Genomic DNA, 16,946 nt, shown 5'->3' with positions numbered 1-16,946 from the left:
CGACTCTACTACCAACCCTTCCACGTCTCGCGTCGCTCTTGAAGCCCACTCATAATTACCAAACTTAATTTGCGAATAACGATTTAATTGGTTCTTGAAGGTTCGTTCCTTGAACTTAGTCCACCGTGTACTTCGTGCATGCCTCTTTCAAGATTTATAGTGCCTTGTTATCGCCCTATCAGAGAAATGTGGAATACGTATTGCAGAGAGAGGAAGAGAGAGAGAGAGAGCGCACAAAATTGTCACAATTTATTAATCGTAATTTCAATCTGATAAAAGCAGTCATGTGGTTTTATTTTAATATTTCGAAAAAGACGAATTATTTTGTTTTTAAGATTTTATAAGAAAATGCATTCTGAGATATTACACGATAACGCGAGAAAAAATGATAAGAACGTTTAGCCGATTTCGAAGCAAATAACGATAAATGTTATCCTAAAATGAATCCATCCTCGAAGCTACTTTGCGAGAAGAGTTCTCATAGACATTTAATTGCAAGTCGTCAAGTCGGTCTCGTCGAATACGTTAATTTTACACCGCGGAACGGAAACTGCGTCAAAGATACGTTAACGTCTCATTTTCGAGTTCTCCATCGCCGAATTTGCCGAGGGATAACGAGCGAGGTATTCTCACTCATTAACACGCCACACGGGAAGACGTCTCGCAAAATTCGATCCTTAACATACACACCCGGAAGTCGAGATCGTTAAGATACCGCGCGCAAAATGATGCGCAACTTTTATTAGTAATCGGCTTAAGGGATTTCCCTTCAAAGAGGATCCGCCCGAGCGATGCTAAAGGGAATCCTCTTTTTTCGCTCTCTTCTCCTCTTCTCCAAGGGTGGAAGCTGTGAAAAGGATAACGCATCATACGCAGGGATCCTCGCCGCAGGATCCCTCGGTATGAGACGTATACTTTTGCCCGGCGCGCGCGAAAGGAAATAGGGGGAGAGAGAGAGAGAGAGAGAGAGAGAGAGAGAGAGAGAGAAAGCTTGTGTATAAAGTTCGCGCATGAAAAAAGACAGAGAACCAGCTCCCGTAACTCATTGGCTATTGGATGAGAGAGGAAGTATGCATTCGAAAGAGGGTTGCAGTGCGAAGGGGGTGCGGGAAAATGAAAGGGAAGGCGAAAGGTTTCTTACGCGACGGTTCCCTCGCGGAAAAGGAGAGGCCCCTTTCGCGCGAGAGAGAGCAAGGGCGTCGCGCGATGCCGAGTTTTTTAATTAGCAGTCTGTGATCCGTCGAGCGATGTTCCCTCTCTCTCTCTCTCTTCCTTCATCCCGCTCGTCGCCTGTCCTTATCACAATTCCTATTTCGCTTGGCGTCTCGCAGCCTCGACAACGACGACATGACACCCCGCGAACTTACTTTCGGCGCTTCTGGCGATGATAATACGCACTCCCGATTTCGTCGGCGGATGGAGGGCGTACGATACGGTGATTCGATTTCGAAATATAACCCCAATGGACACGCGATATCTTGCTCGGTACTCTCGTCCGACCGTTTTGCGAGATGGTCGTCTTCAGCGCGGCTGTTACACGTAGAACTTACTTCCTTGAACTCCCGGCGATGATTCGCGCACGAGACTCATCTTCAGCCAAACCAAAATTGCGGGAATTGCGGAACGACCTGCGGACACAGCTTATCCCACGTAACCGTTACTCAGCAAACTGAAGTTTGCCGCGATTGAGATTCTCGAAGATCGATGCTTGAAACAGCATATATAATTGTGATTGGTCGGTTCGAAACTTGTAGCTGCGATTGGCCGATTCTAAACTTATATCTGTGATTGGTCAGCTCGAAACTTGTAGCCTACTATTGGCGGATTCGAAAGTTATATCTGTGATTGGTCGGTTCGGAACTTCGAAATCTTTTCAAAACTTGGTAAAGTTGTCCTGTGAACCGAGATGCATTCGATGCTCCCTTTATGTCTATCGCCTTCTTCCATTCATTTCGCGTTTCCCCTTGGAGGCCTCGTTCCTCTCGACGGGGCCCGACATCACAGCAACGCGGTCCCTGTCCTCCCTCCCTCGTTTTGCATCCTTCCAGCGAGATCCAGGCGACAGAGAGGCAAGCTCCCTCGGGATGACATTCGCATCTTGCGTCTCTGAGTAATTTACTAAGAAAGTCTCGGCTGTAACGGTGTATGATCAAAGCGACGGAACGAGTAACTTTGTGATCGAGGCCGGGGCGACGGATCAGGGGCGCTGCGTAACTCGTAGCTTCGTTTCTTCATCCGCTCCGATAACGAAAGGCGCGTGTGCGTTCCTATCGCGACCTGGCGATACGCCCTTTTGTCGGTTTCATTCAGTTTAGGCCTCTCGTTCTACGGTATAAAAGGATTTCTGTGATATCGCCAGCAAGCATATGTATAGACAGGCAGACTGATGGACAAACAGATAGACAAGTTTGTGGAAGATAAAGTGGGCGAGCGCGAAGGCATTCGCTACCGGGACAGCGATAAGGTTTTCCGCATATATGGAGAAGCAAAAAATCTCGCGTCCTGGCGATTCATTCACTGATCACACGACATCGGAGCGCGAAATGAACTTTGCACCGGCTTTACCAGGTCGACCGACATGCACAATATCCGTGGCCGGCATGAACGCGGTCGGCTATCTGGCCGCTCCATCTTTTATTTAGTCATTACGTTCATCTTTTTCTCTCCTCTTTCTTTTGCAAGCGACGACTGACGAGCAAACGCCAGCACCACTTTATGCAGAGCAGAGAAAAAAGTGGGAAAAGAAGACGAAGGGAGAAAGAACGCTGCGTGTGGACACACACGGCCACTCGTCAACGGCTACTTCAGCAAGAGCTACTCGGCCTCTCACAGACGCGCATTCACACCGCGCGTTTGTAGAGATACTCGAGTGCTTGGCCGATCTATCACGCGCCATGATTCACTCCGTGAATCTACATTTCGCTTCACACATGCTTGGAAGCATGTAAAATTAATAATATTGGCGATACGATAATATTTATAAGGCAAGAAGAATTGAATTTGACGGTGACCACGATTTGTCCGGTCGGCCGAAACAGTAAACCAAATTTTCTCTGTATGAATATAGTTCTCATCTAAACTAGAATGGCCATCAACACAACAGAAATAATAAAATGGTGGTATTTTGAAAGAAAACATTGCGCATCTGTTCGGTTTATAAAACGCAATAAAAAATCGAGTTTTTAACGAATCAAGTTGACTGTAGTTCAGACAATAAAGAGGTATATATTTTATATTCTAACTAAGTTTTAAACCGACCAATCAAACCGTTTTTTTAAACATTGGTTACTAGTTTAAAAAAATGTGCTTTCGATTTAGATCTTTGAAATTTAAAAACTCGAGATAAACGCAAGAGGAGAAAATCGGAAATGTTGATGCACGCACATGAGGAAACAGCCCCTTAAAAGCTACGGTTAGAACTATGAAATTAATGCGACCAGACGGAGCTAGAATTCCATGCGGCAGCAACGACGAGCTAAGATTCTGTGTGTACAAATAATCCTTTTATACGCTTTTACGCGAAGCTTTTATGTAAGGCCTCAACGTAAATTGCGCCGTGTCCCACGATGCCGGTGTAGCGTAGATTACACCTCGGCAGCCTCCTCTGGAGCACGCCGCACAGTATGCACGTGTTCTCAATGACCGTCGAGTCAGGGGAAATAAATTAACGAGGTGTTTGTCCGCCATCGCGCACCGGCCGCGCTTCTTTTTTTCTCTGTCCCTCCTCCCCTTCCTCCGGCCGGCCGACCGGGATTAAAATCATCGTGGCTTTAATAATTACCGCCGGACGAATGCGTTAAATGAGGCGCGCGTCGCGACGCGCCGCCGGGGCTTTTTGCCCGGCATTATTTACAACCCGAGTCCACAATGGGCACACAGATAGGGGCGGAGGGAGCCGTGAAACCAGTTACTCGTTGCCTCTGACATTGTGTGCCGCAGCATCGAGAATAGATAAATGCGAAATTTTCAAACGGCATGCAGATACACGCGCGCACGTACACACCACTGCGGGAAAACGTGAAAGGTCGGCGCGGCGCATGCTCGAAGGAGAAGGAAAAAAAGCTCGTCGTGTCGGCGAGGAAACGGTAATGAAGAAATTAAGAGAAATGTGTTCGCGATGGGAGGACAATGGGCGACCAGAAGCGACTTACAATGAGCGCGAACGAGACACGCGCGAGACGCGGACGGCATTGAATTCGGATTACATCCGCAGATTACATTGGTGTGGTGGTTACATACGGAGTGGCGTTACACCGACGGCAGCAACGGGAGGAACGAAAGCGCGTTGGGAACGCGAATACAATAATGAGAAACCCGGGCGACGATACTGCGGCATGTGATTAACCTGTAAGTGGGCGCGCGACTTTTTTGAGGAATAAAGAGAAATAATAAGAATAGTGTAGGACATAATTATAAAAACTAACTACAGAATTATACAGAGTATTACTTGACATACTGTACAAACTTAAGGAGCATGTTTCTAATGTAAATTTAAGGGAATTGTGAGCAAAATTAAAAATTCCACGTTCTTTTACGTCTTTCCCTTACTTTTCCAGATTTTCCCTGACCAATTTAAATTTCCATGACTTTTCCCGGTTTTTCTAATTTCTCAGGTCTGTAGCAATCTTTTTATAAAACATTTTCTATTTCAATTTGCATAAGAAACATGCTTCTTAAGTTCATACAATACCCTGTATAAAGTGAACCAATTAAAAGAATGGCGTTACGGTAATAATGAATAAGAGAAAACGCGCCAAGAGGATCCCAAGGGGGAGAGATTCTGCGGAACCTCGGGATACCACGCGGTTCTCGCGAGAGCGTCGTGCAGTCGCCGATCGCCCTACCCTTAATAAACGCGTTACTCCGCTGATAAGAGAGCGGCTCGTTAATTTTTCAGCTAGCAGTCACGATTAATGGGCCCATTCAGAATTTCCATTTATCAAGCGGCACTCGGAGTGCCCCGACACGGTGCGATATCGTTGATACCATCTTTTGTGCGAGGCCACGTCGGAACGAACGGAGAGATCCTTGCGGCGCGCAAAAAGGGGCAGAGAGAGAGAACGGGCGGGCGACCTGGCTGCCCTCCTTCCTCTTCCTGATGCCGCTTCGAGGGCGAAAAGGCGACTGAAAAGTGGTCCGCCGTCGCGAAAGCCGTTAACCCCCGACGCCAACATCCGAGTCATCCATCCCGTTATTGTATTTAGTTGCCCGACGACGATGGGATACGGGAACGGACCGTGATGGCGGCTGCTCAGCGCCTCTAATGCACATCCTGGAATATGATATCCGGTCGCTTCCACCGACTGTATCGGTCTACGGTTACAAAGTAGACGTCGCTGCTACCCTTCCGAGCCATTTTCCACCCTCGTTTCACCACCACCGTCCTCTCTCGCGTCCCGTCAAATTTCCCTCTCTTCTCGCCCCATGCGCGCCGCTCGCCGACTCGCGCTCTCTCCTCTGCTGCGACGTCGCGCATACTGCAAAAGTTGTCGCCTGTTTCTTTTTTTTTTCGTTTTTGTCCTCTCTCTCTTTTTGTTTCATCGGGGTTACAAGCTTTGTTTCCATCCGGGTCGCAGATTTACGTGCGTCGAAGCGTATGAATAAAGAATTAACACGCGGAAAACGCGCGTTCTTTTTTCTCGTTTCATTCAAATGGGATGATTCGACGTAACAGGAAGAGTCTATGTTGTATTCATTGGGGTTTTTTATTTAACATTTATAGTTTCAGCGTATGTACAATATATACGGGGAGGTAATTGCGGAGAAAAACTGAAAACACTGTGCGACGTATATAAATTAGAAGAATGCAATTGATCCAACAGCGACATTGCGGAACATCGAAACTGCTAGTCCCCGACACACTGCGTCGCTCAAGTTGAAACCATTATCAGATATAGAATTATTATCTGCACACGGAAAAAGAATTAGCTATTCATATGATACAATTGAAATCTAGTTACAGGAACAAGAAAATTATCTAAATTAACTAAATTTCAATTGTATTACACGGACAACTAATTTTTACCTGTGTTAGTTTTTAGCTGCGAGAGCTAATTCTGTTTTTCTATTACAATTACCCGCTAAAGTTGTGTAATTTATACTTGTGCATTCCACACTGTCTCCCCTCCGTATGTTAATCGTCTCGATAAGAATCTATCGTGAATCGATAGCCGAACGTATCTCCGTTGGGCAAACACACACACACACACATGCATGTACGCGCGCGTTTGAAGAACTTCGAAAACATAAACGCTAAATTATTCTATTTGTTGTGATACATCAACGGAAACGCAATATTCCGCCGCTTTACTTACTCTCGCCGCACCATAAATTAACGGACGACAATGTGCGACGTTGCATCCATTGAAGAAGAATAGCGAGAGCGACCCGCGACAGAATGATTTATCGAGATCGAGATGGCCGCCTCACAGATTCATCGCGCTCTCAAACAGCTCCAGCATCCTCTTCATCTCTTTGCTGAAAAGTCAAGCGAAGCAATTTTGATATATACGTCGAATATATATATAGATCGCATATCTGGCGGGGCGCGCATTTACATAGAACGGCCTGCTGGTCCGTTTGACCTACTCCAATATTCACGGCGGCCACGGCTACGAAATTAGCTGAAATAGATTTGTTTTCTTTTGCTGGCTGCAGAGCAGCAGCCAGGCTCGCTTTCCGTCGCGTTAAGGATCTCGCGACAGGAGCCCGGTGAACAAGATCTCCTCGTCGAGCTCGTCATTAATTCTCGTAACGAAGAGCGAATCGAGGGAGGCGCGCCGGGAAGGAGCTCCTTTTTCTCTCCTTCTTTCCCTTCCTTCTGCCGGAGACACCGAGGAGTTTCAAGTTTAAAATTCGATGCACTGTTCCGCCGCACGAACACTAGGCGACGGCTAATAGTTCACCGAGAACCGTGTGCGAGAAACTTTTAATAAATATGCGCGTCCCCGCCTTCCCTGGAGGGAGCTCCTTTCTTCCTCTCCCTCTTTCTTTCGAGCGCGCGCTTCTCCCTTTCGTTTTCGCGCCGACGCCCTGTTAGCATTTGATTAAAGCGAAATTTTCTTCTCGCACTAAGATCATAATTTACAGTTAGATACTCTTGATTGACTTTACAAACAAGAATCGCGTCGTCTCCCCGGGGAATTTAATAGAAATGCTAATAATAGTTTATAACAACCAGAGTTCCTCTCGCTGCCCGAGGCCGTGATTTTCCGCGTACATCGATTTAATTAAAATAGAAAGCACTTGCATCGTGATACGCTTACATCTGCTCCGCCAACTTGTAAATTGATCCCATCGACTTGGACAATTCCTCGCACTTGGCCATCAACTGGTACATTGACTTAATATTATGATCCACAGCGTCGCACGTCTTACACACTGCATCTCTGTAAGTCTCCAAGCAACCCACTGTGAGAGCAGATGCCTGAAAACAATTACAAACGATGCAATCACATGACTGTTGTGTGACGTATGACCAGACTCCAAGTTTGACGACTTACATTTTGTAAGATCGCAGCCAGGTTCTCGGTCAATGCATCCACAGAAGTTGCCACTTTCCTAGCCTCCATTTCCAGTTCGTTCAATACATTATGGTCGAGGGATGGTAACTGAGGGGTCAAGGCTTGCCTATAGAGGCACGGAGTTGAACTTCGAGATCCCGGAAACGACGGGGTATCACCCTTCTTGGTTACAGGACTGGACAATTTAATTTTATTTTCCAAATTTTCCGTTACAAACAACACCATATCTCCATCCTGCATTACGCTACCCTCCAATTTCAGGTAACCAATGGCCCTGTGATAACTCGGTGGGTCTAGATCGTCATCCTCTGTTGGACTGCCGCCTCTGCTTCTTAAATTCAATTGATCCGGCCTGTGTCCAGCTCCGCCTATCTTATCTAGGTTGTCATCTAAGTACTTCCCACTGTCAATATCAGGGGAATCGATAAGCGATCTTAATTCCGAGATAGGTGGCGAGGATTGCGAATCAAATGATATCTCAGAGTAAGACGCTGTCATTTCGTGAAGCTGAAATGATAAAATCATATAACATTGTATGATACTTGAACGTCACAAAATATGTAAATATGTAAATTTAAAATTGCGTGAAAATAAATTAAACAAGTAGTGTTGGGCATTCACAAATAGATATTAGTATATCCATTCCAGTAACAGTATATGTATAAAATTATCCAAATTATGTCTTGCATGCAAAGTAGACGAAGAATATCAAATATAATTAGCGAAAAATAATATAAAGAGTGAGTGTTTTGAAATGTACATAAATTCGTAAACGCCCAACATTGAACGCAACGTATTAATTCTAACCTTACTCTGTCTTCGTCGTAGTCGATAACCACGTTCTTGTCATTTCGAATATTCGATCCCGACTTCGAAGGTATCTCAATCTCGTCGGATTCCATCTTTTTTCTGTCAACGATCGCCGCTACAAAGCACGCAGGAAGGATATCCAATATTATTATAAACACAAACGTAATTCTCCGGATCACTGCGAGTAAACTGAACATGACCTAACCTAAAATTACTCACGAGTCGAGTGAACAGCACTCGAGCATTACCGAAAGAGGTGATACTCTTATCGACTGCCACACACATTTCTTACGGTAAATCTATATTGAAAAATATTAAACCAATGTTCGTTCTGTTCTGTTATTTGTATTTTTATTATTATTTAAGATCGTACCTTTTATTTTATGTTATAAATAATATGTATTCACGCGAGCTGTAAATTTCGCAGGTACTGACAGTCTCTGCACTCGTTCAATACCGAGTACAGAAAGTACAATCAGCTGTTACATCGACTACCGCTTCACTTTGGGAAGGAACGAGCGATTGTTACTGTTATTTCTGCTAGAAACGAACGTAGCAGTAACCTTGTGTCAGTGCGAGAAATTCAACTAAAAAGAACAAGCTTTTTGTTTGGTCGTGACACTTGTCTCCTGAAATCAAAACAATTATTTGTCTGATACAGGTTAATTTCTGCAGTCATAGGTTGACATGTTCCAATGAAATCTAAATTCTTGTAGTATTTACTAATACATATATAGTTGGCTTTTATTATTTATATATATCAAGTCAGTAATATGACTTCGAAATCTGAGATCACGTTGGAACATTTTTATATTTTTAACGGCACGTATGCGAAGAAAGAAGGGGAGGTGAGTATGCAGTTATGTGCCGGGAGTGCTGTCTTTTATCTCTTTCCAGTTTGAATATTATAATTGTGCGACGTGCGAAAAATTTTCAGGAGCAAAACAAAATATTGTATTACTATCCGGAGAAGGATGTGGAAGTTCAAATTAAGAACATAGGACTCAGCGAAGCGATAATCAAATTTACAGAGTATGTATTCTAGTTAAGCTTTTTCACGCAACTCGATGAGAACGGTTAATAAAACAAAACTTTTTTATCATGTGGCAGATCGTTTAATCCCGGGCAACCATGTGATTATTGCCACACACACAAGACACGTCAAATTTACTATCAACCAGAACCTAATTTTTGGATGGTAATGGTAAGACAAAAAACGAAATAATACGATATGATAATGCAAATCATCGTTTTCCCCGACTTAATACGTGTTACATCAATGTTTCACAGATTGTTGGTATTCCCTATATTTACAAAGAAAAAGATGGTAATAAGTATCAAAATGACGAGGTATCCAGTAATGTTTGCCAAGCTATATTGAAACAGACGTACATGATGTTCAGGTTATTTATGGGTTCCTTTGAAACTATTATTAACGATCCCGATTGCGGGTCTGTGATGTTGTTGAAACTCAAGCTGGAGCATTTTTATTCACGAGTGAGAAAAATAGTCTTTAATTATAAGCGGTGTATATAATTTATATTCCATATATGGGCCTGTATTCTTACTGTGTTGTTTGCTCGTTTCAGTATCTGCACTCACTAAAGTTAAATAATAGCGACATTTTAGATGTTTTTCAAGGTTTACAGTTTTTACCTCTCGATAAGATCACATTCCTTAGAGTGCAGTGTTTTATGAATCTTGTAGAAGCTATGTTCACACAAGTGAAATACACAGCGTTTCTTTATAATGATCAAGTTGTTTGGTAAGTCGCACATTTGTCACCTTTATATTCACTTATACACATGAATTTTCACACAAGTCTCATGCACTTAGGAGCGGATTGGAGCCTGAAGATATGCAAGTAGTATATAATTACTTGGTAAACACAATTTTACCGGCTCACTTGGAAAAGGAATTGCATGGAGGCTCGATGCCTAGGAATTCCCCCTCGCCATTCACAACTTCGCATTATGGAAAGTAAGAGGAGAAATATATATTTCAAATGTTCTAATTCGAACATTTATATACTGCTCGAATATCGTTCATTTTTAAAGAGAAACATTTCCATTTACAGATTCGTCACCGGACCTGCGAGTGTCAACGAGCCAAGTCTAATTGGAAAATCGCCCAAAGTTTTCATCAATTATTCCACCAAACCTGTATCATTATACTTAGTGATATATCGAGCATTGAGCGCCACTATATGTCTTTTCGTTGATAGTAAGTGAGACTTTCAATATCTCGTCGTGTATCTCTTCGTCGGCGGGAGAACCGTGTCAGGATGTAAAGTTCACTTTTCTTTCAGGGAAAACTAGTTTGTTAATAGACTTTTTTAAAAGCTTAGACAGCTTCTTGGGTCCGCAATTAACCACATTAGTCAGTTTCGTAGCCGAGCAATGTGCTAAACACGTAGTAGTCATGCCAGAATCTTGTAATACCAAGTACCTATATTTTAATAAGCTGAATTTAGCTTACAAAAGTACAATACATCTGGACAACAGACGTTGCTCTAACGTACTTACAACACCGGAAGTGCTGAGGATTATCACTGACATATACAACGATACAAACAGGTGTGTATGTCTTTAGGATTCATTTAATTGCATAAATTTCAAATGTATATATACACTTTAGTAAGAATTGTGTATTAATTGACTTTTTGATTCGCAGATTGAACGAGGCTGGTGAAATAATCATAAAGACTATGAGCGACTACTGGGTCGTTGCAAAATTGTCCAATTTGAGAGAATTCTTTGTCGTTATACAACAGAAGAGTGCAAGTATCATAGAAATCGACGGTACGTGCAGTATGTTCTACGATAATTCGATTAGACCGGGATGTTCGCATTAATAATAATATCATTATGTATTGTAGATGAAGTGAAAAGGCTCTGTGAGAAACAATTGAAAAGCATCTTTTTCCATTGACGAGTTTATCAGAAAAACATCGAACATTACGTCTCGTTTTTATGATTTTCTTCCCTTACGATTTAATAGAATTCTGTTATCTCCCGCCGATTGTTAACAAGCATTATACATTCTGAAATAATAATTATATTTGAGCCCCACTTACATATACTCGGACACGAACCTATTAGTCACAAATGCAATTTAACCAGTTAACTGTTTTTGACGAGTATACTCGTCAAAAACAGTTAACTGGTTAAACTACCAAGTTTGATTCGTTCATGTCTGGTTAGTACGTTCGCAGTTGGGATTACAGTATCTTGCGATTACATAAAGTTGTACAATTTATATGTGATATAAAGTATGAAAAAAATGATCGATACATTTAAAAAAATATTATTTACTCTCGTGGCAATTTAGGCATTCATTGCCTATGAAATCTGTAACATAGAGTACTGTATATCAGGTGACCTGTAAATAATTATTTTACGCAATAGTTAGTAGCCCTAAGAGATCCACAGTATCATGTCATTTTATCATAAGACAAGAAACCACTGTAAAAAGTCTATTAAAAATTTTAATCAGACGTTTCTTCGTTTACATTCCTTTGATTGGGAATAATATTGGAGAATTTTTTCAGTTTCGCCACGAAAAAGCCATCCATATTATGTACATGGGGATAAAATCGCTTGGTCAACTTCAGCGAAGGGTGAAATCGGTGTTGCCGATAACTCGTGAAACCATCGGTCCCGAATTTCAGGCCCGTGGGCAGTAGCTTGACGTCGCGCTTTTTAAGCGCATAATCGATAATCCATTCGTTCTCCTCCGGGAGGATCGAGCAAGTCGAGTAAACGATGATACCGCCGGTTTCCGAACGCGCGTTAACGCAGTCTATCGCGGCCAACAACAATTCTCTCTGCAACGTGCAGCAACGCTGAATATCCACCTCGTCTTTATTCGTCTTCACACTAGGATCTTTCGCCACCACTCCCGTGCCTGTGCACGGGGCGTCCAACAAAACCCTGTCGAAGCCTTTCATAACCTGAAAGTCACGATCGTAATTGTAAGTCCTGAGGAAATCCTCTTTTTTCTTTTTATCACGTTCAATCACTATTAAGGATAATGATTTCGTTTTTTTACCGCGGGGAATTTCCTTCCGTCATAACTGCAGACTATGGAATTGACGATACCGAGCCTGTGGAAATTACCAACGACGGCCTTCAACCGATCCTGATTCACGTCGTTCGCGAACAGTACCCCGCTATTCTTCATGACGGCAGCGATGTGCGAGGCTTTACCACCTGGCGCGGCGCACATGTCGAGGATTCTTTCATTCTCCCTTGGATCTAACGACTCGACGGGCAAGAAGCTAGAAGCACCCTGTATAATGTAATGCCCCGCCAGATACTCGGGCGTCGCGCCCATAGGCACTTGCGACGAATACACCACCAAACCGATTTTGGTCCATTTTCCTAATGGATCGAGATTAACTCCCCTGTTGATCAAAGCCTGTAATACATTGCGATATTAGATGTTATTTACTTTAGATGCAAGAGTCGACACACAGTGTACGAAATGAAAGGGAAATATACCTCCGCCAGGTCGCGACGTCGCGTTTTCAGAGTGTTAGTGCGAATAGTCATGGGTCTTTGCACTTCGCTCGCTTCTAAGTACTCCAATAACTCGTCCAGTGGGAACATTTGTATCAGTTTCAGCATTAGAAAGTCATTGTAACTGTAATATGTACACAAATCTCGTTGGAGTAATTCGGTATAATCAGAACGCGACCTACTTCCATCGCGTAATCTCTTGAAATCCGATAACACCATAACAACGTCTCGTATTCGTTGCTGAATATCTTTCAAGTTGGTGACACTGGCAAGTTCTTCTTCGGTTGGAAAAGAGAATACACTTTGCTGAGACATCATACTATCCATTTCTTTCTGCGCGAGCTTCCTGTTTGGTTGAGGAAATAAAAGAGATAAATATAAATAAAAAGGGAAAATAACTGGTTACTGTTAGAAATGGTGACTGAAAAGTTACTCACTCTTCCTTCTGCTTTTCCTTTACCAATTTCTTACTAGCCTTTTCAACGGGAAGTAAATCGTCATCGCTGTTACTGTCATCCTCATCTTGCTCCATATCTTCATCGCCAGATTCTTCCTCATCACTGACTGCTATATTATTTTCTATATCACTATCACTTCCTGCAGTATTCGTTATGAATTTCTGTTTTGCTTTCTTTAACTTCTTTCGGGAGTTTGTTACGGAAAGCAACTCATCATCACTCATATCTTCTTCATCCTGTTCAACTTGATCATCTTCGTCGTTATTAAAATCCATATTACATATGAAATCATTATTACTACCACTTCCTACGTTATTGGTTATAGTTTTTTGTTTTGTTCTCTTTCTCTTTTTACTTTCTTTCACTTTATTTTTTGCCTTGGAAACTTTATCAGAATGAATCTCCATATTATCATTACTATCATTTTCTACTTTAATTTTGACTTTTTGTTTCATTTCTTTTTTCTTTCTACTTTCTTTTGCTCTATTTTGTGGCTTGGAGATCTTATCAGAATGCATATTGTCATTATTATCCTTTCCTACATTAACTTTGACTTTTTGTTTTATTTCCTTTTTCTTTTTACTTTCCTTTATTTTATTTTGTGGCTTGGAAACCTTAGAATAAATCTCTGTATTGTCGTTATTGTCGTTTCCTATAATAGTTTTCATTTTTTGTTTCATTTCCTTCTTCTTACTTTCTTTTACTTTATTTTGTAGCTTAGAAACCTTATCAGGATGAATTTTCATAGTGATAGTAAAATGATATGGATTTCAACAATGACGAAGATGAGCAAAATTAATTAAATACAATTAGTTTGTAAAAGTTTATGTGACAAATTTATATTACTTATCATATGAAAGAAAGACATACCTTTTTCAACTGAATCTGTTCTTCTTCAGGATTAGTTTCTTTTTTGAATAACTTTTTTGTATTTTCTTTCAGCTTTGGATTTTTTAGTAACCTCTTTTTCATCCTTTGCTTCTGCCGATGACTCAATTTGGTAATTTCCTTGACTGCGATATAAATTCATGTTTCATTATATTAGATAAGATCTTATATTAATTTTACAGAAAGTGATTAATATTTTTACATACCCAAAACTTCCTTTGGAAAGGTGGGATCACTTTGTTTCCTCGCCTTTCTTCCGGGCCCCTTCGGGGCCTGGCTTCCGTCAAATTTTGCTTTACGACCCATTTAGTCTGCAAACCATTCTCACATTAGATTCTTATTAATTTTATTAATCTATAATCGTCGGTGATATTTTATTTCTTTGCATATAAGGAACACATTTTTTTCTTTATACAAAATATTTCTTCGTTTAAAAATACTGTAAATCAGCTTACAAACGCGTAAAGCAGTGTAAATAATTCAGGAGTTCTAACCTCTACGTCACGTGGAAGATGATATCAGACATTAACCTAAAACCTAAAAACATTCACGCCGGCGTGATCCTACCGCCAAACAGAAGCCTGAGACCAGCTATGGCCGCAATAAAGTTGTTACTTTATTTTGAAGCGCCTCTGTGACCATAATTCGTGCGCGAACTACGAGTCCACAGTTTTTTGGTTCTATTCCGTGCTACGAGTGAGACGACTTAAAAATGAACAAATTGTCCGCCTTCATGTAAGTGGTCTCACTCGTAGACATAGTACGGAACAGAACCAAAAAGTCGTGAAAGTAGCATGGAACAGAACCGAAAAATTGTGGACGCTGGCTTCGTAGTTCGCGCACGAACTACATAGAGGCGCTTCGAGATGAAGTAACAGTTTTATCGCGGCCGTGGCCGCTCTCAGGCTTTCCTCTCTTCTATCGTCAAACGCATTCTTAGCTGACTACTCCGGAGCCATAAGTCGGCTGTGAAACAGGAGTCCGATAGGTAGCGTCCTCACGGCGGTCGACGGTCGGATTCGTAAGTAAAGTCTCAACTTCCGCTCTCCGAAAACGATGTTTGATGTCGGACACGGACGAGACCTCACCGAGTAAGTTTTGCGTTTATTTGAATTCTCTCGGTATTTCTTCTGACATTCGATCGGCTGACGCCTTTCAATGGACGCGGATAAATGAAAGAAAAACGTCTATGAGACTATCTCGAAGATTTAATGCCCGAATATATATCTCGGCACGCATGGGACAAAAACTTAACCTCTTAAATGCGCGCCAGGAGATATATTATGCGGTTCACGCTTACGGTAACGCTTCCGGTCACAGAGATACCGACAAATGGAGTCCGTTCGATAAGAAATCTAGCCGTTCAGGTGGTACGGATTCTCCATGAAATAGCTGCTGTCCGAATACCTCTCGGTATCCCGGGCATGTTCGCGCGATAACGCTATAAATCAATAAAGCTAATAAGAGATACGACGTTGCTAGGCGTATCATTAAGTATTTATCACGTTTGCGCGTTATATTCGCGGCTGGCGGAGTATTTGAGCTCCCAGCTACGTGACTTGCGATCAAGTAACCGCGAGATGTCGAGGTTAGCGAACTCGGAATTTTCCGACATAGTCGAGCGGCTCGGATAATTTAAACTTTCAGCCTCGAGTTTAAATTGTTCGGATCTTTTGGGCTTGAGAAGGTATATTCGAAAAAGTTTGAGCTTGACTTCGGATGCGCCGAGCGAGGAGCAAAGTTAAGGGACGTATTGCGAATAGGAGAAACTTCAAGTGTTTTTTTTTTTTCGAATCAAAGCGATTGTAATAAAATTCGCGGGAGAAGGAAGTCCTGAGAAGATCGGCTCGAGAGGCGAGGCGTATTCTTCTAACGTGCAATTGGCAGTTGGTAGTCGGTAGAGTGGAACACGCTCAGCGGAACGGGCTCGAAAAGCGGAATCGCTAAGGTAAACTTATCAAGCGTACGGAGAAGAAGAATTTGCTGGAACTGTATAAATTGGCTCTCGCTAATTTGATTATGCCGGTAAAATGTTATTAGCATTGCGACGAATATGCGGTAGTAACGACGGTTTCGCTGCAACACCAGCAAAATTATTTTTCTCCGCGCACGCGATTGAAATTTGTAATTCGCGGTGTGCGCAGCGATTTGACGTATCTCGTTCCGGAGTGGAACGAAGCTACCACAAAGTACGAAGCATCGAGGCTTGCGGGCGCAGAACGTCCTTCTTAACTCCGTGGCCTTTTATCTCTTTTAATTTTTTCTGAAAAATCGTGAATCACGGACAAAATAAGTTGACATCTACATTACGGCAATATATTTGCGTATCTTCGGGCTCACGGAAATATCTCTCTAAGTGGGTGTACCGAAAAAAGTTTCAATCAACGTAGTCACTGATAGATATTCGTTACAGGAGCCCGGAGATCCCGATTACGACTACGGGACGTTTCACGGCGTTTTTAAGTCGGAGAAAAAGTTCCAGCGGCGTGCGGCGCGATAGAGGGAAAGTTCGACATTCATGGTGGAATTTTAAAGTTTACGCCCGCGAGAATATGAATGTTTAATGCGCCGCGCGTCGAGGAAACGAGCGGTACCGGCGAGCGCGATTTGATTTTTTTCGCGCGGCGCTATCTAACAGCCGCTCGGTAATGCAATTTACATAGCACGAAAAAGAAAACGCTCGATCCCCCCTTCTCCGTGCCCGGTTTGCGACCCCAGAAGCATTTCAATTATCCGGGATCTGTTTG

At 42.4% G+C, this 16,946-nt stretch overlaps 3 protein-coding genes across 6 annotated transcripts; 1 reads left to right on the top strand and 2 right to left on the bottom strand.

Annotated features, from left to right (window-relative positions):
- Positions 1-5,686: 5,686 nt before the first annotated feature.
- On the bottom strand, positions 5,687-8,632 carry LOC106743091 (uncharacterized protein C17orf59 homolog). Of its 3 annotated transcripts, none has more exons than XR_001374320.1 (5): positions 8,336-8,532; positions 7,503-8,030; positions 7,266-7,426; positions 6,315-6,477; positions 5,687-5,906 (listed from the first exon to the last, which is right to left on the bottom strand). XR_001374320.1 is itself a non-coding variant. In XM_014616639.1 (5 exons), the coding sequence occupies exons 2-5, from the start codon at positions 8,423-8,425 to the stop codon at positions 6,426-6,428; spliced, it is 831 nt and encodes a 276-aa protein (XP_014472125.1). In that variant the 5' UTR covers positions 8,426-8,448; positions 8,539-8,632; the 3' UTR covers positions 5,687-6,425. The 3 variants fall into 3 exon arrangements, 2 of the variants coding, with proteins under 2 accessions (XP_014472125.1, XP_014472115.1); XM_014616639.1 differs by adding an exon at positions 8,539-8,632 and having other exon boundaries at positions 5,687-6,477; positions 8,336-8,448; XM_014616629.1 differs by having other exon boundaries at positions 5,687-6,477.
- LOC106743085 (vacuolar fusion protein CCZ1 homolog) lies at positions 8,548-11,783 on the top strand. The gene is made up of 11 exons (XM_014616618.1): positions 8,548-8,626; positions 8,761-9,181; positions 9,271-9,365; positions 9,444-9,537; positions 9,624-9,830; positions 9,923-10,098; positions 10,170-10,313; positions 10,411-10,556; positions 10,642-10,909; positions 11,007-11,134; positions 11,212-11,783. Exons 2-11 carry the CDS (start codon positions 9,107-9,109, stop codon positions 11,262-11,264), a joined length of 1,386 nt encoding a protein of 461 aa, XP_014472104.1. The 5' UTR covers positions 8,548-8,626; positions 8,761-9,106; the 3' UTR covers positions 11,265-11,783.
- A 19-nt stretch (positions 11,784-11,802) lies between these two features.
- On the bottom strand, positions 11,803-14,891 carry LOC106743075 (25S rRNA (cytosine-C(5))-methyltransferase nop2). 2 transcript variants are annotated; one of them, XM_014616605.1, is made up of 7 exons: positions 14,655-14,891; positions 14,406-14,510; positions 14,182-14,324; positions 13,291-14,036; positions 12,836-13,199; positions 12,384-12,752; positions 11,803-12,285 (listed from the first exon to the last, which is right to left on the bottom strand). In XM_014616605.1, exons 2-7 carry the CDS (start codon positions 14,503-14,505, stop codon positions 11,821-11,823), a joined length of 2,187 nt encoding a protein of 728 aa, XP_014472091.1. In that variant the 5' UTR covers positions 14,506-14,510; positions 14,655-14,891; the 3' UTR covers positions 11,803-11,820. The 2 variants fall into 2 exon arrangements, with proteins under 2 accessions (XP_014472091.1, XP_014472081.1); XM_014616595.1 differs by having other exon boundaries at positions 14,694-14,890.
- Between the last annotated feature and the right edge of the window lie 2,055 nt (positions 14,892-16,946).

The sequence above is a fragment of the Dinoponera quadriceps genome, unplaced genomic scaffold (genome assembly GCF_001313825.1).
Source record: "Dinoponera quadriceps isolate SergipeBrazil2010 unplaced genomic scaffold, ASM131382v1 scaffold3, whole genome shotgun sequence".
In the NCBI taxonomy this organism is placed as follows: domain Eukaryota; kingdom Metazoa; phylum Arthropoda; class Insecta; order Hymenoptera; family Formicidae; genus Dinoponera; species Dinoponera quadriceps.
The sequence above is the reverse complement of the archived record's forward strand: the minus strand, read 5'-3'. Positions and strand labels throughout refer to the sequence as shown.